Source organism: Leuresthes tenuis, unplaced genomic scaffold, assembly GCF_036924035.1.
Source record: "Leuresthes tenuis unplaced genomic scaffold, fLeuTen1.0.hap1 SCAF_22, whole genome shotgun sequence".
NCBI lineage: Eukaryota > Metazoa > Chordata > Actinopteri > Atheriniformes > Atherinopsidae > Leuresthes > Leuresthes tenuis.
The window spans coordinates 26,854,612-26,875,366 of NW_027325376.1; the positions used below are offsets into that span (position 1 = coordinate 26,854,612).

At 39.6% G+C, this 20,755-nt stretch overlaps 1 protein-coding gene across 2 annotated transcripts in view; it reads left to right on the plus strand.

The window, feature by feature from the left end:
• Window positions 1-20,755, plus strand: part of nat16 (N-acetyltransferase 16) — a 63,140-nt gene that overhangs the window by 18,527 nt on the left and 23,858 nt on the right. Inside the window, exon 2 of one of the 2 annotated variants that reach the window (XM_072376683.1) lies at window positions 14,182-14,363. The exons of the other annotated variant lie outside the window; for it this stretch is intronic. Within the exon in view, the coding sequence (XP_072232784.1) occupies window positions 14,305-14,363 (59 nt within the window). The 5' untranslated portion in view covers window positions 14,182-14,304. The remainder of the gene's footprint in view (window positions 1-14,181; window positions 14,364-20,755) is intronic. 2 annotated transcript variants of the gene reach the window in all.

Consider the following 20,755-nt stretch of genomic DNA (forward strand, 5'->3'; position numbering starts at 1 on the left):
ACATGCAATACACATGGCACAGGACCTACATGATAACTGTGCTTAGTTATGAGTGTATAAGTGTACAGGGCCACAATCCACAGCCTCCCTAGCAATCAGAAGCAGGCAGAGAGGGCCACAAGACCCAGGCCACCAGCAGCCCCCACGGAGCACAGAACCCAGGAAGCCCACCGCAGGGACAACCACGCATCCACCCAGAAGACTGCAGAGGAAGTCCCCGGACAGAGCCCCCATAAGCATAGGGCAGAGATCCCCCAGGAACCAGGGACAACAGCCCACCGACCCCGCCAGGCCCCAGCCACCCAGACATGGGCCATGCACTGGACCCGGAGCCTGAGGGCCCCCAAACCCTCCTACAGAGGCCCCACCCAATACCCAAGAGGAACAGGCGCTCCAGACAGTCAAGAACAGTGGGCCAGTGCATGCCCCAGTGCCCCTGGCCAAGTGCCTCAGGAGTCAAGACATGCCAGCCTCACCCACCATCAGGAACAGCACAAGCAGGCCAGAAGACAGCAAGTCCCAGACCCAGGCCTAGTCATCACCACACAGACTTGCACATCACATACATCTGCACATGTCTCCCCCATCCCCCACAAAATTGATTTAAAGATGTGCTGCTAGGGCCAGGTGGGTGGTAAATTAGAATACAAAAAAAAGGTCATTGCCAATTAAACACTTTATCATAGCACTCAAAAGCTAGATATAAGTGGGTTTTAGCTGATGTTTTGCCCACTTTAAAAAGGGCTTTTGTTACCTCTCTGATTAATGCCCTTCATGCCTGGCCCACAAGGAAATATTTTCTTTTAATTTTACTTTGAAAGGTACTGTGACAGTCTATGGCTCTGCTCTGTGGTCTGTGCCTGAGTTGGTATATCCCCTGCCATTTCTCTCCCCTCACTCTGCTCTCTCTAATCAGCCTGCAATCAACTCAACTGCACTCACCTGTTCTCCTCCCTTTATAAGCAGGTCTGCCAGCCCCATTCCTCTTCCAGATTGTCTGCTTACCTGATCCCCAGCACAGCAATATTCCAGCGCTATTCTTTGGATTGGGTTTCTGTGTATGACCCTGTTTTTGGACCTGACCCTGATTCTGGCTTTCTCTAAAATCGTGAGTAATCTGGTTTTTTGATCTGGATCTGTTCTTTGGATTGGAGTTTTGGATCTCTGGATTTTCTGACCTGGTTTGTTTCCCTGCTCTCCTTGGACCTGTGTATGACCCAGCTTGTTATATTGGAAATTTTGTTAAGGATTTTGGATCGGAGTGTTTCAGTCCTCATCCATCCTCTGCATTAACCTACCTGATCTCCAAGTCTCTCCCCAGTTCAGTCCCATCTCCTCCTGGAACTCGGTTACTCAGCAAGCCTTGTACAATCTACTCGCCTACAGATTCCATTATCTACACTCCTCTGAGTACCAAGCTTATTCATATCCATCAGGTCTTGCTCCTGCTGGTATCTGCTGCTTGGACTTTGCTCTTTGATCCTCCTGCAATTATACATACATTTTGTTGTACAATAAACCTTTCAGAATGCCTCACAGGCAGTTTTGAGTCCTTCTGGCCGTATGCGTTACAGTACAATCTCTCTACTAAAATGGAATCCGCCAGTGAGATGAGCTGGGAGGCTTGAGTGTAACAGCCCTTTGCTACCTATGTGAAAACATTAAAAGCAATGACTACCTCATTCCAGGAATTATCGTAGCAACTTTCAGAATTAAAAGTAGTAGTCACTCCGCTTCCTTCCAAACCTTTTTTTTTTTTTTCTTTTACAATGTGAGGTTCAGTCCGAATTCAGACCCTCGTCTTTCGCCACAGAGTCCACTAAAGTTGCTTATGTGGTTTCATTGTTGTCCAGATCGACTTGTCAGTTGGGAACAGTTGAGTGGTCTCTGAAATCAAACTGTTATGCTTTGTAAAATAATTATTACTCACCTTCTACCCAGCCAGACCAAACAATGAAGCAGCCACACTCTTGGCGAATATTAATCAGGGATTAAGGTCAGTCTCTAGGTACGTCATTGATTTCTGCACTCTTGCAGCCAACTCCACTCCTTTACCAGATGGATAAGAAGAAAAGACTAGCTCTCATGTTCAAAACCCACTTGCAGCTCCCTGTCGATTCCAGCCTTTTCCACACCTGTATCTGAATCACGTAGTTGATTTGTTTACACCAGAAAGTCCTCTCCTGAACTCATGCAGATTAAATTGACCCCAGAAGAGGGAGAAGATTTAGGAATGACCTGTGTTTGTATTGAGGAGCTGGAAACCAATCAGCAGACTGTCCAGTAAAGGGCTCGGCAGCCAGATGGAGAGCGCTGTTGAGCCGAGCATTGTCTACATCAACTCCCCCTGATCTTTAACTCGGGTCCTGTTACACTTTTTTGATTCTTTTCCATTCAAAGTACATATTGATTCCGGTGCAGATTCAGACTTCATGGATAGCCTTTTCTAAGAGCCTGAATCGCTTCCTCAACCAGTTCAGTTAAAGGCACTCGATAATCTCATCATTAATTCCTGTTCACTCTGTTCTAAACCATTCTTCTCTCGATAGATAATCCTCATGAAGATATAACATTCCACCTCATCTTCCAGTGGTTCTGCATGCCACTTGGTTACGCAAACATAACCCTCACAGTGATTGGACTTCTGGCAAGATGATTGGTTTGGACCTCTCGTGTCAATTTTTGTCTTCGGGCTACTTCCTCTCTCAGCTTCATCTACCTCAGTCAAGACTGATAAGTTTCCAGACCAGCCGGTCTGAAACTACAAGAATTTGGTCTCATGCCTTTTGGTCTCACCAACACTCCCACTATATTTGCAGAATCTGGTCAATGACATTTAATGTTTTTCTATCTTGATATCATTCTTATATTCTCCAACTCTATGGATCATGTGAAATGTGTGGGCTGTGTTGCAAAGACTACTTCAGAACCATCTCTTTGTGAAAGCTGAGAAGTGCCAATTCCACATTTGAGATGGACTCATCTAAAGTGGAAGAAATTAAGAACTAGCCTACTTCTGAAAACAAAGTAGTGCAATGTTTCTTAGGATTTGCAAAATTCTCATTCATTCACCACTGCAGCTCCATTGCCTGCCTCTTACATCCGCTACCATCATCTAAAACAAAGGTCTGTTGGATCCCTGACACAACTCAAGGGGACGTTCTCTGCACACTTTCACTCGATATAGAGCACACCAAATGTGACTTCAGCGCTTGTCCCCAGCTGAGGGCAACTGCTTAATCCCTGTCAAGCTCACTGGTCTCTTCTGTGATTTGAACTTTACCTTGTCCTGCTCTTAAGAATCTTAAAGTTGATATGTCAATTTGATTCCTCAAAATCTGGTGAGGAACCTGATTTATATTTTGTCTTTTTATTTGTTCAACTTGGTCTAACTCAGCGGGATATTGAAGAGAATGTCTTCAGTACTCATGCTCCTGTCCCACTGACTGTCTCTATGTCCCAGACCACCTCAAGTCCAGAGTCCTGGATTGGTGATACTCCTATCTTGCTTGCCACCCTGGAATTGCCTGCACCCACTTCTTGATTCAGCACTCTGGTGGTCCATTCTCCATCCGGACGTTAAGGATTTTGTATCTGCCTGTTCTGTCTGCATCCAGTCCAAAACGTCCATCAGGACTCCTACACCCACTTCCTGTGCCTTGATGCCTATGGTCCCATATCTATTTACTTCTTCACTGGTTTACCCCCTTCTGATGGTCATACATCCTCACAGTTGTTGATTGCTTTTCAAAGATGGTTTATTTTTTATTTTCAGTATTTAACACTTTTACATATAGCCTTTACGTTTGCATATCTTCATTCAACTTCTGTACAGTAATTCGCTGCATTTATTTAGAGACTAAAATAAAAACAACAGAACACTCAAAACAGGAATGCTCCTCCTATTAAAGAAACTGGTAATCTTTATGCAATCAGTATTTTTAATTAATGCAAATTAAAACATATATAGAAAAACAATACAGATCTTACAAGATCAGGATCTGCATTGTCCACAAAGACCAGTCATCCACTTCTTCGTCTATTAAATCCAAGTCCTTAATGTAGTTGATGAAAGGGCTCCATATGTAAAATACATGCCGTTTAGCCTTTAATATAAAGTTATTCTCTCTAATGGAAGGTGCGATCTGTCTTATCCATTGCGTAGTACTTGTTCTATAAATCTTTTTCCACAATAATGCAACACATTAAAGATAATTTTATTTAACTTTCCAAACCCCCCTCAGCCAGAGAAACGGCAGCTCTGCTTTTAAATCCTGTTTTCCAACTTCATGTACTCCCTATTGACATTGTTTCTGAAGGGGCTCCCCAATTCACTGCTCGGTTCTGCGTCGTGTTCTGTTGCCCTCTTGGGGATCTCTGTCATTTTCGCATCTCGTTCTTCTTCTGAGAGACAAGCTAACAAGCATTGTAGCCCCAGCTTCCACTTATTGAGTGGGGTAGAAAGTGTGGCTCTCCATTTCTGTGGCCTCCCACTTTGGTGGGAAAATTCATTGGGCCCTTCCCTACCAGTAAGATGGTCAATATCCATTATCATTCTGGTCAGGCTGCTTACTTCTATGTCCAGGTTCAGATCAGTCTCGCTCCTGGTGGTATCTGCTGCTCGGGCTTGGATCTTGGATTTCCTGCAAAAATTCATACATTTCAGTGTACAATAAACCTTTTAAAACTTTCAGAATACCACACAGGCATTTGAGTCCTGCTGGCCATACATCTTACAAGTCTTAAGAGAGTGAATTCTATTTGAAAGGTATTATGAGTGACCAGGATCTAAAATGCTAGAACAGATCAATCAGTATCAACCAGTTAAATATTATACAGATTTGATATAATCCCTTAACGTTCTTATGTCCTGCTAGGGGTTGCATATTTCATGACAAAATTCAGCCCCACTTTCTATGTACCTACACATTTTAAACACTGTTGGAATGCTAAAGTTCCAGTCGCAAATACAAAAAAATATGCAATTCATTTATGAACAGATGAAACTCCAAAAAAATGGTCTTGTTATGTTGGCAAGGGTCCAGTTAATGTACTCCAGTAAAATGGTTAATCCACAACAAGTCTTGCATGCATAAAGCTACATAGTCTGCTGCTGCAAATGTTTTGAAATTTCTGTCAGGCCATGCCTCTGTTCCAAGTAGTTCAAGAACAGCTTTACTTTAGGTATTAGGCTTTTTTTCGGTGAAAATTGCAGGAATATATGACTTTTCTTTCCTTGAATTTTAATGCCCTGAAATGTGACAAAATAGCATTTTACAGAATAACATTATCATCAATGTAAATAAATTTCCTTGTGTTTTAGTGATATTTCCCTTTTTTCTTGCACAGTCAGCTCCAGAGCAGTCCTCAGCACAGAGCTGACCTTTTTAACAGTTTATTTTAGTCACTGATCTGCCCCAACAGATGGCTACAAAGCAAATTGTGCACTCCATCACCTATAGAAGCTTGTATCTAAGAATGCACAGTCTATTCTGTCCCTTCTTGTAGACAGCCTCCGTGTCCAGTCCATACTGATGATCTCTTTTGTTTTGTAGTCATCTGAGTAATTCAGGACATAACAGGACTATGAGTTTTACTGGAAATTCTGAAGTGTACAGAGGGAGTCCTTTGTGGTGCTGGTGTACTTCTGGCCACTCTCTCAGACACACAACTTTAGTCTCACAAACTGTGGTCTGTTTTTGAGGTAGGATATAATCCAGGTGGTTGTTGAGGCATCCACTTCTCTTCTGCAGCTTCTTACATAACAGTCCAGGCTGAATTGTATGAAATGTATAAGCACTGGATCAAATCAAAGAACATGATCCTCACGGTGCCGCCTGTTTTGTCCAGATGAGAGTGGGGGAATTATTATAATACCATTGCTGATTGGTTGTTACGAAAGAATGAATTGTCAATTTTTGATGAAACACCATCTGAAGAAGGCAGCTACAATTAAGAAATTATTACAAAAACTTGTTTTATTCTGAGCTGTGGAATTTTAAAAACAAAGAGGTGTAGATAAAATGTTAAATTAGAGATGTGATTTACCCATCCATCCATCAATCAATCATCTTCTTAGCTGAGGTTGGGTTGCAGAGGCAAGGGGTCCAGGAGGGAAACCCAGACATCCCTATTCCAAGGCCTCCCAGTTGGACATGCCTAAAAAAAAAAAAAAAACCTCCAAAAGGAGAACCTACCTCAATTGACTCCTTTCAATGCAGAGGAGCAGTTTCTCTACTCTGAGCTTCTTCTGGACGATCAAGCTCCTCACACTTTCTCTTGGCTTGAGCCTGGCCATCATCTGAAGGAAACTTATTATCAGTGACTGGATTCTTTCTGTCACAACCCATGAACTCGTGAGTATAGATGGGGGTTGGAACGAAGATGGACCAGTAATTTGAAAACTTTGCCTTTCGGCTCAGCTCCCTCTTCACTATAACGGACTGAAGCGGTGTCCTCATAACTGCTGACGAAGCCCCAATTGTTGCTGGTTACTGTTACTGTTTGTGAATTTAACATTTACATTTGGCCCAACCTGCCCTCCTGAACACGTGAGAGTGGAAGAGAAGTATGAGTGTTAGTAAGAACAAAAGTGTATTCAAAGAAATAAAAAACCTGTTCATTTTTCTTTTTTCTAGTAATGTTAAAAAAAACGTGTCCATACTTCTGCAAAACTCTGAGAAAACTGCCAATTAATTCACAATAGAACATAAAAAAAATGTAGTATCAAATATAGAAAGTGAAACATTTTACTTTTTGAAATAATGTTTTTATGAACACACACTATTTAGTCATGGTGGTGGTACATATGGACGCAGCGGTTCAGAAATTCCTGAAAATGTTGTTTGTGAAGATGTGTGTGTGGATACAAGTGGGGTCGAGTGAGGGTAGAGACCTAAAGGTCTCTTGCAGTCAAGATGAACTGTTAAACATTGGAATAAGGCACCAAATGACAATTAAGACTGCCTTCCACCACATGCAAGAGGCACTGAGGAAACATAAACAGAAGAGGGGGTGACAGGCGGAAACACCTGGCTACGCTAAAGAAGGCACCAAGCAGACCACTGCTACTCAGCCTTTTTGTAGCTAATGCCAGGTCTCTGGCTTATAAAATGTTTGACCTAGGGTTGGATTTATCATACTGGACAGTCACCTGGGAAACTTTGTGATAATTATCACAGAAACCTGGCTTCACACGGGATCTGAGACAATGTTATTGAGCTAGAAGGCCACTCTGCACACCACAGTGACGGGGCCAAAGACTCTGGTAATAATCACAGTGATGGTCTGCGTATGTGCGTATATATATATACCAGATTTGGTGTTTCTAGCAGTAAAATGTAGACCGCTCTAAGTGCCACTGGAGTTCTCCGTTATTGTGACAGCCATCTACATACCACCAGACGGTAACTGCTATTAACAAACAACTGAACACATATAGCGATAATGTCTTTATAGGTGCTAGAATTTCAAGAGTGTGCTGCCAAAGTTTGACCAGCATGTCAAATGTGCAACTGGGGGCTTAACACCCTGGACTCAGTGTACTCGCATAACAAAAGCATACAGACCCTAACCCTCACCCCATCACTCCTCGGACAATCTGATCACTCTTCCTGATCTGTGCATACATCCCCATTTATAAACTGAAGCCCTCCTCTAGAACAGTTGTGAGCTGACCTAAAGATGCATCCTTACAACTGCTGGACTGCTTTAAGGGGACCAATCAGAGCCTTTTCTCTGATCCAGATGTAGAGACTTACACCACTACTGTTTTCTGTTAGAACAGGACCTTCATTGAAACTATAACTTGCAACAAATGCATCTGAGTCTTCCCACACAGGAAAACCTGGATGACCAAGGTGGTTCAGGTTCTGCTGAAGAAGTGAGTGAGATGCAGTGTTCAGTTTGAAAGACAGAGAGCAATACAGCCAGACACAACCTTAAAAAGCGCTTAAAGCACGCTAGGGCTTACTAGAAGAAGATAGAGGATAGTTTTTCCAACAGGGATCCAGCTCGTTTGTGGCAATGCATCCAGCGACAGGGGAAGTCAACAGCCACTCCTAGACAATGACAGCTGCCTCACAGAAGCGCTTAATCACTTTAAAACATGCTTTAAAACTGATGATAATGGAGCAATGCGATCACTGGATGCTGCTGACCCCCCTCTGACCCTAAATACTCATGAGGTGAGGAGGGTCCTAATTTCTGTAAATGTCGGAAAGACTTGAGGGCCGGATTGCATTTCAGGGAGACTGCTGTCATCTTGCACAGGTATTTACAAACATTGCTACAATACCCACCTGCTTTAAGTCAGACATAATCATACCAGTGTCCAAACAGTGTAAGAACACCTGTTTGAATTATTGTCGACCCGTAGCACTCATCCCCATCATCACAAACTCCTTTGAGAAACTGGTTCTCAAACACATTAAATCCAGCCTGCCTTACAACTTCGATGTGCACCAATTTGCCTACAGAGCAAACCTATCTACAGAGGATGCAATTGCTAGTGCCCTCCAGCTAGCACTCACACACCTTGGCCAGAAGGGGACATACATGAGAATCCTTTCTATTAACTACAGTTCAGCCTTCAATATCATTGTCCCCAGCAGGCTGATCATCAAACTGCTTTGCCTGGATCTCAATAGCACTCTAATCATGTGGGGTAAGGACTTTATTTCCCAACACTCACAGACATTTGGACTTGGTACACATCCCTCCCCGAGTCTGACCCTCAGCACTGGGGCAACACAGAGTTGTGTTCTTAGTCCCATGGTATATTCACTTGACATATAACTGTATGCCCACATACCCCTCACACACAATAATTAAGTTTGTTGAGGACACAACAGTGGCGGGGCTGATTTCTAACAACAATGAAACATTACAGAGAGGAAATAGGTTCACAGAGTAGTGTATGGACAATAACCTTACACTCAAGTTTAAAAAAGGAACTCATTGTTGACTTCAGGAGACAACGTGATTACCACGCACTTCTAACCATCAGAGGAGAGGAAGTAGAGAGGGTCACCAGTTTTCAAGTTTCTGAGGACCGACATCAGTGAGGACCTTACACGGATTATGAAGACCTCTGCTGGGGTCAACAGCTCTACTTCTTGAGGACTCTTAAAAAGGACAACTTGTATGCAGAGCTGCTCAGAGCCTTTTACTAGTGTTCCGTTGAGTCTTTTGACATGCTGCCTCAAAACATGGTATTTATTGAAGCAGACCGTAAAATACCTCAGAAAATCATTAGAACATCCGACAAAATCGTTGGACTTACCGTGGAGGATACCTTCAGGACCCGTTGCCTTCGCAAGGCAAACAAGATACTTCAAGATGAGATGTTTCACCACATTTTTTCTCTGTAATCCTCTGGAAGGTGCTCTAGATTAAAGTTTTCATTCACAATACACCTGCCAAGTTTTTATTATGGCATTGAACTGACATGATTCTCCACCTCTTTGAGATTAGTAACTTGGAGAAACCTTTTTATCTATTGGACAGTACTGTGCAGTAACTGTTTTTGTGTTGCTTTTAAATTGTCTGTTTTAGATATTTAATTTTTTGATTGATAGAGACTAATGTGTTGTGTGTGCATGAGTGTATGCATGTGTGTGTGAGTGTGTTTTTGTGCCTTTCATATTATCGTTTACTTTGTATTTAATACCAGCATGGTAAAGCAATTTTGTTGCATATCCTGTGTCAATAAAGCTATTCTGTTCTGTTATATTCTATTCTATGAAAAATATGAGGTCATCTTGAATGTGTTGAAAGTAACATGTCTCAAAAAGGTTGGGCTGAAGGTAACAAAAGGCTATAAAAGTAAATGATGAACTAGAGGAACATGTTGCAACTAATTACGTTAATTGGCAACAGGTCAGAAACAAGATAAATCGAGCACCTCAGAGAGGCAGTCTTTCAGAAATAAAGAGGGGAAGAGGCTCAACAGTCAAAAACACTTTGTCTACACATTGCAGAGCAGTTTCAGGATAATGTTCCTCAATGTAAAATGTATAGACATCCGCAATATATAGAATTTTCAAAAGATTGAGAGAATCTAGAGATATTTCTGTGCAAAAGGGACACAACTGAAAGTCAATAAATCAATATTTGATGCTCATAATCTTTGGGATCTTGGGTAACGCTGCCAAAAAAAAAAAAAAAAAGGTATGATTTTCTTAAGGATATCACTGCATGGGCTCAGGAACGCATTGTGGACACAGTGTGATCCATAAACGCAGGTTAAAGCTTTATGCAAAGAATAAGCTTATATCTTACATGATTCAGAAGGTATGCCATCTTCTTTGAGGCTTGTTTGAAATAATGATTGAAAATGTATCTGCACATTAAGAGTATGCGTCAGCTCGTTTTCTTAAAGTATTTAAAATCCTGATTTTAGAAACACAGCATCATCTGACAAAATCACTTTTCAAGTAACTTAAAGAGCAGAGTCTGGGGTCCAACATACCAGACAGGACCTCATGTGCAGGTTGTGCAAAGAGGCTTCTGAGACAGTCTAGCACATAGTAGCGGGGTGTAAGATACAGGCAGGTACGGCATACATGGAACACCATAACCAAGTGGTAGGAATATTGTACAGAAACATTTATGGGTTGGATGTTCCAAACTCAAAGTGGGAGATACCTCCAAAGGGGGAGGAAATCTTGTGGAAATTCCAGATCTAAACTGAAAAACTGGCGATGGCTAACCAACCACTTTGATGCTCAACAAACTACAGAAGGTGGCAGTAGCAATAGATGTAGCATACTCAAACTACAGCAACATCAAGAAGAAGGAACATAATAAGTTAAAATAAATATCAAGGGCTGAAAGAGCAAGTTATAAAAAATCTAGAAAGTTAGTGCAATAGTGGTGGGAGTGATAATTTTATTATTATAAAAATGATTTTTTTCATATAACCGATTATTTAAGCTACTAATACTAGTTACTAAGTTTTTCTTTAGAATATCAAGACGGCTCTGTTATCACATTCAGGCAACAGCTGAAAATTATATCATAATCTGCCTTAAAGAGGAAACTATCTCAACTGCCATGCAGTAAAACATTTTGGTCAATAAGAGCACAATGACATGCCAGAGGATATAAATGAAAAATGAAAGTAATCCTCTTTTTGTAATCAAAGTGACAGTGTGACTAAGAAAGGAAGGTGGCCGTCCTACATTCAGCATGAGAAAGTGTCCCAAAACAGTTTTGTAGGTGGGTGTTGATAAAGCTATGATGAAAATCACACCAAAATGGTGTGATTTTGATATGAAGAAGCTCAGCTCCACTCCAATGTTCTACAAGCCCATTTTAACACCATCTTTAGGAATACAATTACTGAGCGGAATTATGTCACACTACTGCCATGTGTTTTTGTTGCTGTATTTTTCAGCAAGGATTACATAATCAATGACATGCATACAGTTGTTTATTGAATTTAGTATATACATGATAATGATAAGAAATAAGGTAAAAATTGTGTTATGGTGAAGGCTTGTTAGGACCACCTGCGGCTCCCAGGCTTGCAGGACCCTGACAAGAGAGAAGAGAGGTAGAGGAGAAGGAAAAACAAGAGGGTATTAAGGTTGGTCACAAAAAATGAGAACAAACAGGTGTGCAAGGCAGGTGGGCATTGATACACATTTGACAAGGATGGTAAAGTTCAAGGTTTGGTCCTGCTCCCAATGTTCATCTTATAGTATTAGCTACACTTGAATTAAGAATCACCCACTATGAGTCTGAGGAGCAGAACTAAAACTTATACTTTACTGTTATGAATAAAGGACAGCTGTGATGACACATGATAGAAAATCAGCCCATTATGACTTTGTGTCAACTCTTAGTCGCTTACAGCATTTCCAGACTGTGGCTCTGCTCAGGTAATATCCAGCTATTTGTCTTTTACTGTGGCATCATCAGAAAAAAAAATCCCCATTTAGGTACCTTAAAGACATCTGTGCACTGACATCAGTTATCTTGTGATTCTCCACTGGGAGAACTGGCACAATGTCTTTGTTTTCTCTGGAAGTAGCTGCCTGGTCTCGGGAAGGGTGTTACAACAGGGGTAAGAGAAGGGCCTCCGTGCTTAAACCAAAAGATATTTTGACCAAAGCCTATTGCATACATTTTAAGGAGACCTTAGGGGACTGTGTCACCTTGTTAAAAAAAAAAGGCATAATATGTCTACTTTGAGACGCAGATGAAATTGATCACACCAAATTCCAATTCTATCAGAACACACAGAGAGAATCTAAAAGCCTCATGGCCCTTTTCAAGTCAAAGGCGACGTTCAATTGTCAGAATAAAATAAGCCCAAAGCTGGAGAAAGAGTTGGGAGCTGACCCAAAACACTGAAAGCTGAATTTGAATACAGACCTGAGCCCCACCCATCACTGCCAGCTGTCCTAAAGGAGCAAAAAGACAAGTGGTCAGGAGAAACAAGTTGGAGACTGAAATGGACTCACCAGAATGGAGCCAAGTATTACATCTAATTCACATGCGGTGAAGGAATCGTTTAGCAAAAAGTCCTGAATCCTCGTGACTTAGCATTTATGAGAACCAAATGAAGAACCATTTTGCGGCCTGATATCAAGTTGCAGCTCACCAAGTTCCATGCTGGTCAAGGTTTGCCTGAGAAGAGGAGTCTCCACTTGCAGGTGAGGCAGGTACTCAACCATGTGAACTGGAAAGAGAGCAAAGATCCACTGGAGCCTTAGTTATTGCTATGTCAGAGAAAATCCACTTGAAAAGAGGCGAGAATTTTCCCCCTCTTCCGAACTTCAAGTAACCCTCGAATCTCAAGAAAACACCCGCTTCCCTCGTTTTCTGGAACACTTCTTCCAAAAAGTGACCGCAGGTGAGCAACCCAGGTAGTCCAGTATGGACATTATGAGTGGTGGGAGGCTCAAGGATTGATCACCCAAATGATGTTTTAGCTAAGTTTCTTGGAATGTTCTGATATGAAGAAATGCTTGGTGATCATACACCAGTAGAGCAGACTCACAAGCAAATAGTGTTTATAGCGGGCATTTCAGACATTTGTCTACACTCATAGATGTCAAATTCAAACTGTCAGGAATCCCATCAAACCAAGATTACTACTCTGCTAATTAACAGTAACAGAGTAGAGCATCCTTCCGGCTGAGTCAATCTACTAGTTTTTGTTAAAATATGTGCACTACCTCTTTTTGGGTGACCAGTAATACACCTGCCAAGTTTCAAGTAGACTGAATATAGGTCAGATAAACGGCAGTCGCCAAAGTGAAGATCACAAAAACATATAGTACAATACAGTGTATATTTTTGATTCATGTTAGGGTTTATGTGCATTTTGTTTGATTTTGTTTACATGTTTAAAAAATAGATTCAGTCGGTAAGTTCTATAGGTTTAATTTAAGCTCCAAGGACTCTCCACACCGAAGTGTAACCCAGTATTGGCTGGCAAACCTTTTTCATGACAAAAAGGCATTTGATTTACATTTGGTACTCAAAGGTTACGAGAACTTCTGTGGTATTTATATTTACTATATTTTGTTTTATCTGTACTAGCTTGCTTAAGAATATTGGGGGAAAATGGGTTTAACTCATGGTTGTGTTTTTTTATTCCCTAGTTTAGGCATATCTAAACATTTAGTACAGTGAAAAGTATGGGTATTACTGATCTAAAAGTAAAATGAAGATAAATGTATGCTCCTATAGGACACTTTGCTACACCCAGCTGTCCTCTACTTGCACATAGGAGATGACTGGGTGTCATATTTGTGTTTTAAACCCCAAACTCTAAAAAAAATAGCTGCTAATGGAAACTCTAATCTTTATTATTTCAGAAAGTTGAGGACTTCCCACTAGTGTGTTGCTTTGATGCATTTGGTTTTGATATGGTTAGTTAGTTTTGGGTACATTTTTGTATCCTCCAAAGATGCTTTTTCTTTTTTAGTTTATAATTTGAGTGAAATGTCGACAAATGTCTTTATGTCAAAAGTGGCATAGTTTCTGTAGCAGTTTTTTTTGTTTGTTTAGTTATGGCAAATAAACCTTACTAAAAATTTAGAAAACCTTAAAGGCCAACACAGTCACAACAGATTATCACTTGAATTTTGCACCAAATTATTATTGACAGATTTATCAACTAATCATCTTCTGGTGCCTGTGTGTTGATGGTTTTTTTATGTGCAGGCGGTGCTGCGTGGGAAAAATGGAGCTTGCTATCAAACAACTGAATGATATGCTAATATGTTTGCATCAGAATGGAGCCTACAGACAGGAAGCACTGGAGCCAAGGATCTACCCAGAACATGAATGATATCACTGTCGATGTGCTCATCACTTAACCAACAGGATAATCTACTAAAGACATGGTGTGTTTCCATGACTTTTGGACTATTCAGGTGCTCGAAAGACCTGTTTTATGGTCATGTCATTTTTGTGTTTCAGCATGGAAGACAAAGTAAAATGTAGTATCTTTTTGTTCTTGGCATGTCAGTGATGTATGTGTGTCATAGAAATAGTGTTCATGATTACCAATCAACTTCGAACTGGCTATTTGAAATGCAACATCTTGATGTTTTTTACAGTTTAGGGATGAATAAAGACATTGCTTATACCCAATCATCTAATATTTACAGTATTGTATATATATATATATATATATATATACATATACAATATGTATAGTCACTATTACTAAATTCTTAGCTATTCTTTCTTAAGTGAAGGTATTTTTGTGTCATTGTTGATAACACTGTTTGTCAGATGTATTTGTGGGTAAGCTTTAGGTTTTTGTTGTATCTTCAAACAGTCCTCTAGATAAAGTTTGAATATGCAGAAAATGTTTTTCTTACTAATGCCAAAACTCTCTTGGAGTGGTAAATTCTAACCATGATCTTTATTGCTTACTACTGCCAAGGCAGCAAAAGGCAGAATAAGTAACTTGTGGTTTGTTCCAAACTTTAACAGTATAGAAGCCGGTTGAGTATTATGCTACAGAATTACATCAAAGAATAGTGTGACCTTATTTGTTAGCCTCCTTTTGGCTACACTTTCTCTCGATATTGTGTTCCACACCAAAGCAACTTTGTCTCACATTGCCATCACTGTATCAAGAGACCCCAATCTGCAGTGTGCATGTGCTCACAGTTGTGAATTTGATGGCTGCTCAACATTCTTTTGAAACTTGCCAAATTCTATTTTGTCTGGAGTACACTGCCAGCCAAAGACAGGAAGCATGCAAAAGCATGAGAGAATAAAAAAGAACAATGAATTAGTGAGAGTGTGAGAGTCAGCAAGAGACAGAAACACAATCACTTTCACTGGCAGGATCAAACTACCCAGCCAAGCTTGACAGTTCATGTCACAGCGTCAAAGCACGATGGGAAAATACCAGCGGTGTCGACAGTGGGAAAGTTTGTCAGTCTGCTGTGACCAGACACTGTTTTCACTGCAAAAGCTCTTACTGCTCAAATGCCCCACTGCTAGATTATTGGAATATGTTATCTTCTACAAACCAAGTACTTATCTAAGAGCCTGACAACTTCTGCTCAACACTTTTTCACATTGGCATTTAAAACAGAATGTTTATAATATATATTTGTGGCATAAATATATGTAAATATAGTAACATTATATATCCAATTAATTGTATAATATAATTAAGTAATAATATGAAGAGCAAAAAAACAATGTTAAATTTCCCATGGTTCTGTTATACAAATGTGTTACTACGTTCAACAGAAGCAGAATATTTTTTGTGTGTTGTTTAGGTGTCATTAAGATACTTAAGTATGTGCTTTTTCGTGTATTCGTGAAGCCAGAGTCGAACCACCGACCTTCTGATTGGTGGGCGACTGCTCTTCCTCCTGAGCTACAGCCTACTTATTCAGTGAACAGAAATAAATGCAGCATATTTCAAAGTGCCCCTGCATAATAATCTCTTGCATTATCACAGACTCCATGTTTACTTAGGAAAATCAAGTACGGAAGAGGCTCTGAGCATTTTTGTTCTTTCCAGCTTCAATGTAGAGATGTATTTCTCTCTTTATTTTTCTTACAGTAGTCACAGATATGCCTCAATCTAAATTGCCTTTTATGCTTGATAAATCATTGTATCCTCTTCACTCACATCACAATACACTTACAAGTCCTAACAATCAAACACACCATTGAAATAGCCGAGTATGTCCCAAGAGACATTTCCTGTAAAATAACTCCATGGCATTTCTAACTGAAATACACAGTTTTGAGGAATTTTATATAACTATCGATAATACAGCAGATTTAAGCACTGTGTTATATTTTTGTGAGACAAAGCTGATTTGCGTGGAAAGGTGGTTTCTTATGTCATAACACTGAACTTACCCTGTAACCGCATTTTAACCAAGCATGTTTTTAGAGAACTCCTGTAGCATTTAACAGCTATGGCTTGTGCTGTAGATATGATTACATGTAGTCAAACATAGGATGTAAATTCTGTTTTTTAGTTGTGGAATGTTAAAACAAAACAAACAAAAGTTTTTATTTTGTCTCTTTTGTAGGTTGACACATCAAAGCTGTTTTTTAATCTCTGAAGAGACTAATATTGTATAAATGAAGATTTATTCCATCTTAGTTTTCAAACAGAATAAATTGTCATTCCTATGAAGAACATTTCTTTTAGAGTTCAGTTATTTCTTAAAGAAAACAGGTCTCTAATTATGTATCATAGTTTTTATTTTCCTTGAAGTTCTGGTACATCAAGACTTAATAGCAGAATTACTATTGCAACAACACATCATCAGTAGGGGAAAACTAACCTGTCTCACGACGGTCTAACCAACTCACGTTCCCTCACGTGCAGGACACTGTGATTTGTACTGATCATGGATTATCGCTGTTCCTTGGCCTACACTCTTTATGAAAGAGTTTCCCATTCTTCTTCCTGAAATCTGTTGAAGCCACCCTCCCAGTATGTGGTCAAGTCCGGAGGACTTCCATTACAACTGGCAACACCATTCCCTTCACTTTACACAGCTTTTACTCCTCCACTTTCAGGTCTTTATATTTGTTCTTTTCTTTTTTACATGACTGTGGCTTTGGATTGCTACATCCATAGACATTATAAAGAGTAGATGCCGCATCGACCGCTGGGGCGCGAGAAATACGGCCGCCATCTTGGACCGGTCAACCTACCCATAGACAGCAGAGTATTTAAGATGCCAGAGCACTGTGTTCTTGTGCAAATCGGCGGACGATTGCGATCAGGGGTCGGGAATTACTTTTCACAAGTAAGATTCAACATTATTATTGGTTGTATTTTGTGAATAGAATATTATTGTACTGTATTTATGTCCGCCACCGAAACCGTAGCCAGCAAACGTTAAGCTAGGCTATGTTTATAGCCGGTGTTCACCCGACTATTAGGCCAACTGAGACTTTATGAATCATATATTCCATAACACAGGCTTAGATTACAACTGACACAAGAATGCTATTGTACAAATAATGCAAATATTGCTTATATAACAGTGAGCAGCAAATTTTACACAGGTGACACAGGCTGTATTATTCTGTATGCTGTATACTTTCATCCTAAAAAAGTAAAATATCTCTCCTGTCTCATACCCACCCCACTTACTGAAAAATATAGACAACAGAGCATCTGACTGAAGAATAGTTTGCAAACTAGTTTACTTACAATTTCAGCAGCTTTGGTTTATCATCAACAGATATGCCTCAAAATGGGAGTTTTGTTGACCCGAACCCTCTTAAGAAAGAAGGAAGAAAATAAGAAAAAGAAGGAAGAAAATAAGCTTGACCTCCTTTTTAAAATGTTTTTGTGTTGACTTTCTCGAATCTCCCGTTTTTATTTTTTCTTTGTTTCCCAAAGAAAGATATGAGGAAGAAGTGGGAAGTTGCTCTGAGGATGGAAGGATTCCCTGTAAGCGAGTCATAAGGCTGCACCACATTGCCAAACTCACCTCTGTTGACCTGCAGAAAGGGAGCACGAGAAAGAAGCTCTGCACACAGTCCTCTTTCAGGGCTTTTAGCTCATTTAAACTTTCATGAGCACGTTGTGTAAATATGGTTTGGTGTCATGTTCTTTTGTTTAACTTGAAAATTTACATTTGATTTCTCCATCTGTCTGTCTTCATTTTTTCTGATATATATAGATTTTCATTTATTTGAGAGAGAGAGACAGATCTAGAGAGATAGTAATTAAATAATATTTAATGTAAATTATTCAGGGTAATTGTATTATAATTTAATTGTATTTTGGTACTTGATTTTGGTCTTGATATAGATTTTTATTTTTTCCAATATATGTAGATGTAGATTTTCATTTTTTTCTGATATATAACTTCTCTCTATTGTGTTTTATCTTATATATGGATGTATAATGTATTATTTCTTCATTTTTCAACTTATTAAAATAGCTGAGTAGTACACAGTCTGCTTCTGCTTCTCTATCTTATATTAGTATTTTTATATTTGTGTGTACGCATATTATATTTCGTGTCTTTTGCAAAAAAAATAGCCTACCTATCATACATAACATATCACATACCAGAATATTCTATTACTGTTAAGGCTACTCTGAAAATTAAAATATGCCGAATCATGTGACCGGTATCATGTCTACCTATATGACATTTGGAGAAAAAAAAAGTGAAAATTAGTTTTATATTCAGCGAGTTATGATTATAATCAATCATATTATATGCTGACACTTCATTGTGCCTGCCAGACAGATTACACTGAATGGAGCGGGTGACCGGTCCAAGATGGCGGCCCCACAGCTCGTCAGCACCAATAGGCAACAGTGGTCAATGCGGCGTCTATTTTTTCTACGTCTATGACTACATCTACAACCCCAATTCAGACACTGTACATAAAGATATAGGACGATACTTTGCATATTTCATAAACCAATCATTTTTGGTTCACACAACATAAAAAACATATAAATGTTGAAAGTGAAACATATTATTTTATAAAATGTGTAGGTTCATAAGGAAGTTGATGGTAGCAACACATTACAAAAGTTGGGAAGTGTCCATGTTTACCATTGTGTAGCATCTCCTCTTCTTTTAACAGTGTGTTAATCTCTTAGACATGAGGAGACCAGTTCCTGGACCTTTGGGAGAAGAACGCTGTCCCATTCCTGCTTGTTATAGCATTGTCATATTTTTTGCATTTCAAGATGCTCCAAATATTTTTAGTTGTGAAAAGTCTGGGCTCCAGGAAAGGCTTTGCATATTTCAGCAAGCTAATGCTAAAACCATGCTATTACAATGCTATAACAACAGCATGGCTTTGTAGGAGGATAATCCCTTTCATGGACTGCCCTGTCTGCCAAAAATATCTCATAGGGTAAGAGGGCAACCAAAATTCCCAGACCAGCCTGCTTTTTTATTTAATTTATAATTTCATGAGGAGGAGGAAATTCAACAGATCTACATGTACTGTAGTGATTGGATTGCTTGCTGATCAGAGGCTACAAAAGCATTTGATTAGGGGGTGTTTTATTGTATAAACTTTCCTTTTTTTAACTCTTCAAATAACATTTGAAGATTTTTTTTAAAAACTTCTTATTTGACCCTGCTTGGCAATATGCTGACAGTGTGACATTTTATAGTACTGATAAGATCAGTTTTGTGATTGTTTTTTTCACAGAAAAAAACTGTCACGATTAAGGCTCCACCACCCTCCAACGCCTTTAGTTATTTTCAGCTCCTCCTTAGATCTTAATACTGTGCTTTATCCAATTCTCAAAATTATTTTAATCAGAATGTCATTGTTAAGGTTTTGTTCACAGGCACAATCCAGCAAAAACTGGCAGGTAAGTAGAATGGTAAGTGATTTATTGACAACAAAGAGCTGAATTTCTAAAACAGGTGATGACGACTGGTAATAATTTCTCCTGATGACTGGCTCAGGTTTCTGGGAGGGGAGATAGTAAACTATTAATGTCAGGTCTGTGAAGAAAGTGAGATTCAAAAAGGTTTCCACACTGACCGGTAAATTTGGTTTGAAACTTAGACTGCCTTCTCTGTAGTGTGACAGACTTTGATAGAGCCTGGTGGTGGCGAAAACAGTGGTGGTGCAGAGTGGCTTCCCAGCTGAGAATGGTTTTGGTGAGCCACTCGCATTTTCTGTACAGTCTTCCACTTACGAGAACAGACGAACTGGCAACGAGAGGAGAGAATACTGGAGCTTTTAAGCTGTTGACACAGGATGAGCCACAGGTAAGGACGATGAGGAATCAAGGCAGCACCAGCCACCACGCCCACCAGGAAAGAGAAGCCATATACAAACAGGGAGAGATACATAGAAAAAATAACAAACAATGAATTAAAAAAAATAGCGAAGTTGAGAGTTTTGCTGAATGTGGTCTCTACCACCTTTGACAGTTTGGGAAGGGGAACTGTTTGTCCTACAAAACCTGACCTGTGCTTGTGATCATAAATGAAAGAAGTAACTGTAAATGTGCTCACCAGCACCTGTCTGAAATGTTTTTCTATATAAAAAAGCTTGTGCTTAGAAAAAGATTATTTTCTGATCAGAACAATGGCCAAATGTCTAAGAGGTTCGCCAGGAATCCAGTTAGCACTGACATCGCTCTTTCAACATGTGATATGTTTTCTTTGTTCCATTGAAAGTTAAATGTTTTATAAGATTTGAAAATCATTACTCCTTGCAGCCTATTAGAGGAATTTTGGTAATATTCTAAAGAGATTATCTTAATCATGTGCAGAGTAGTGTAGTGCAACTCAAT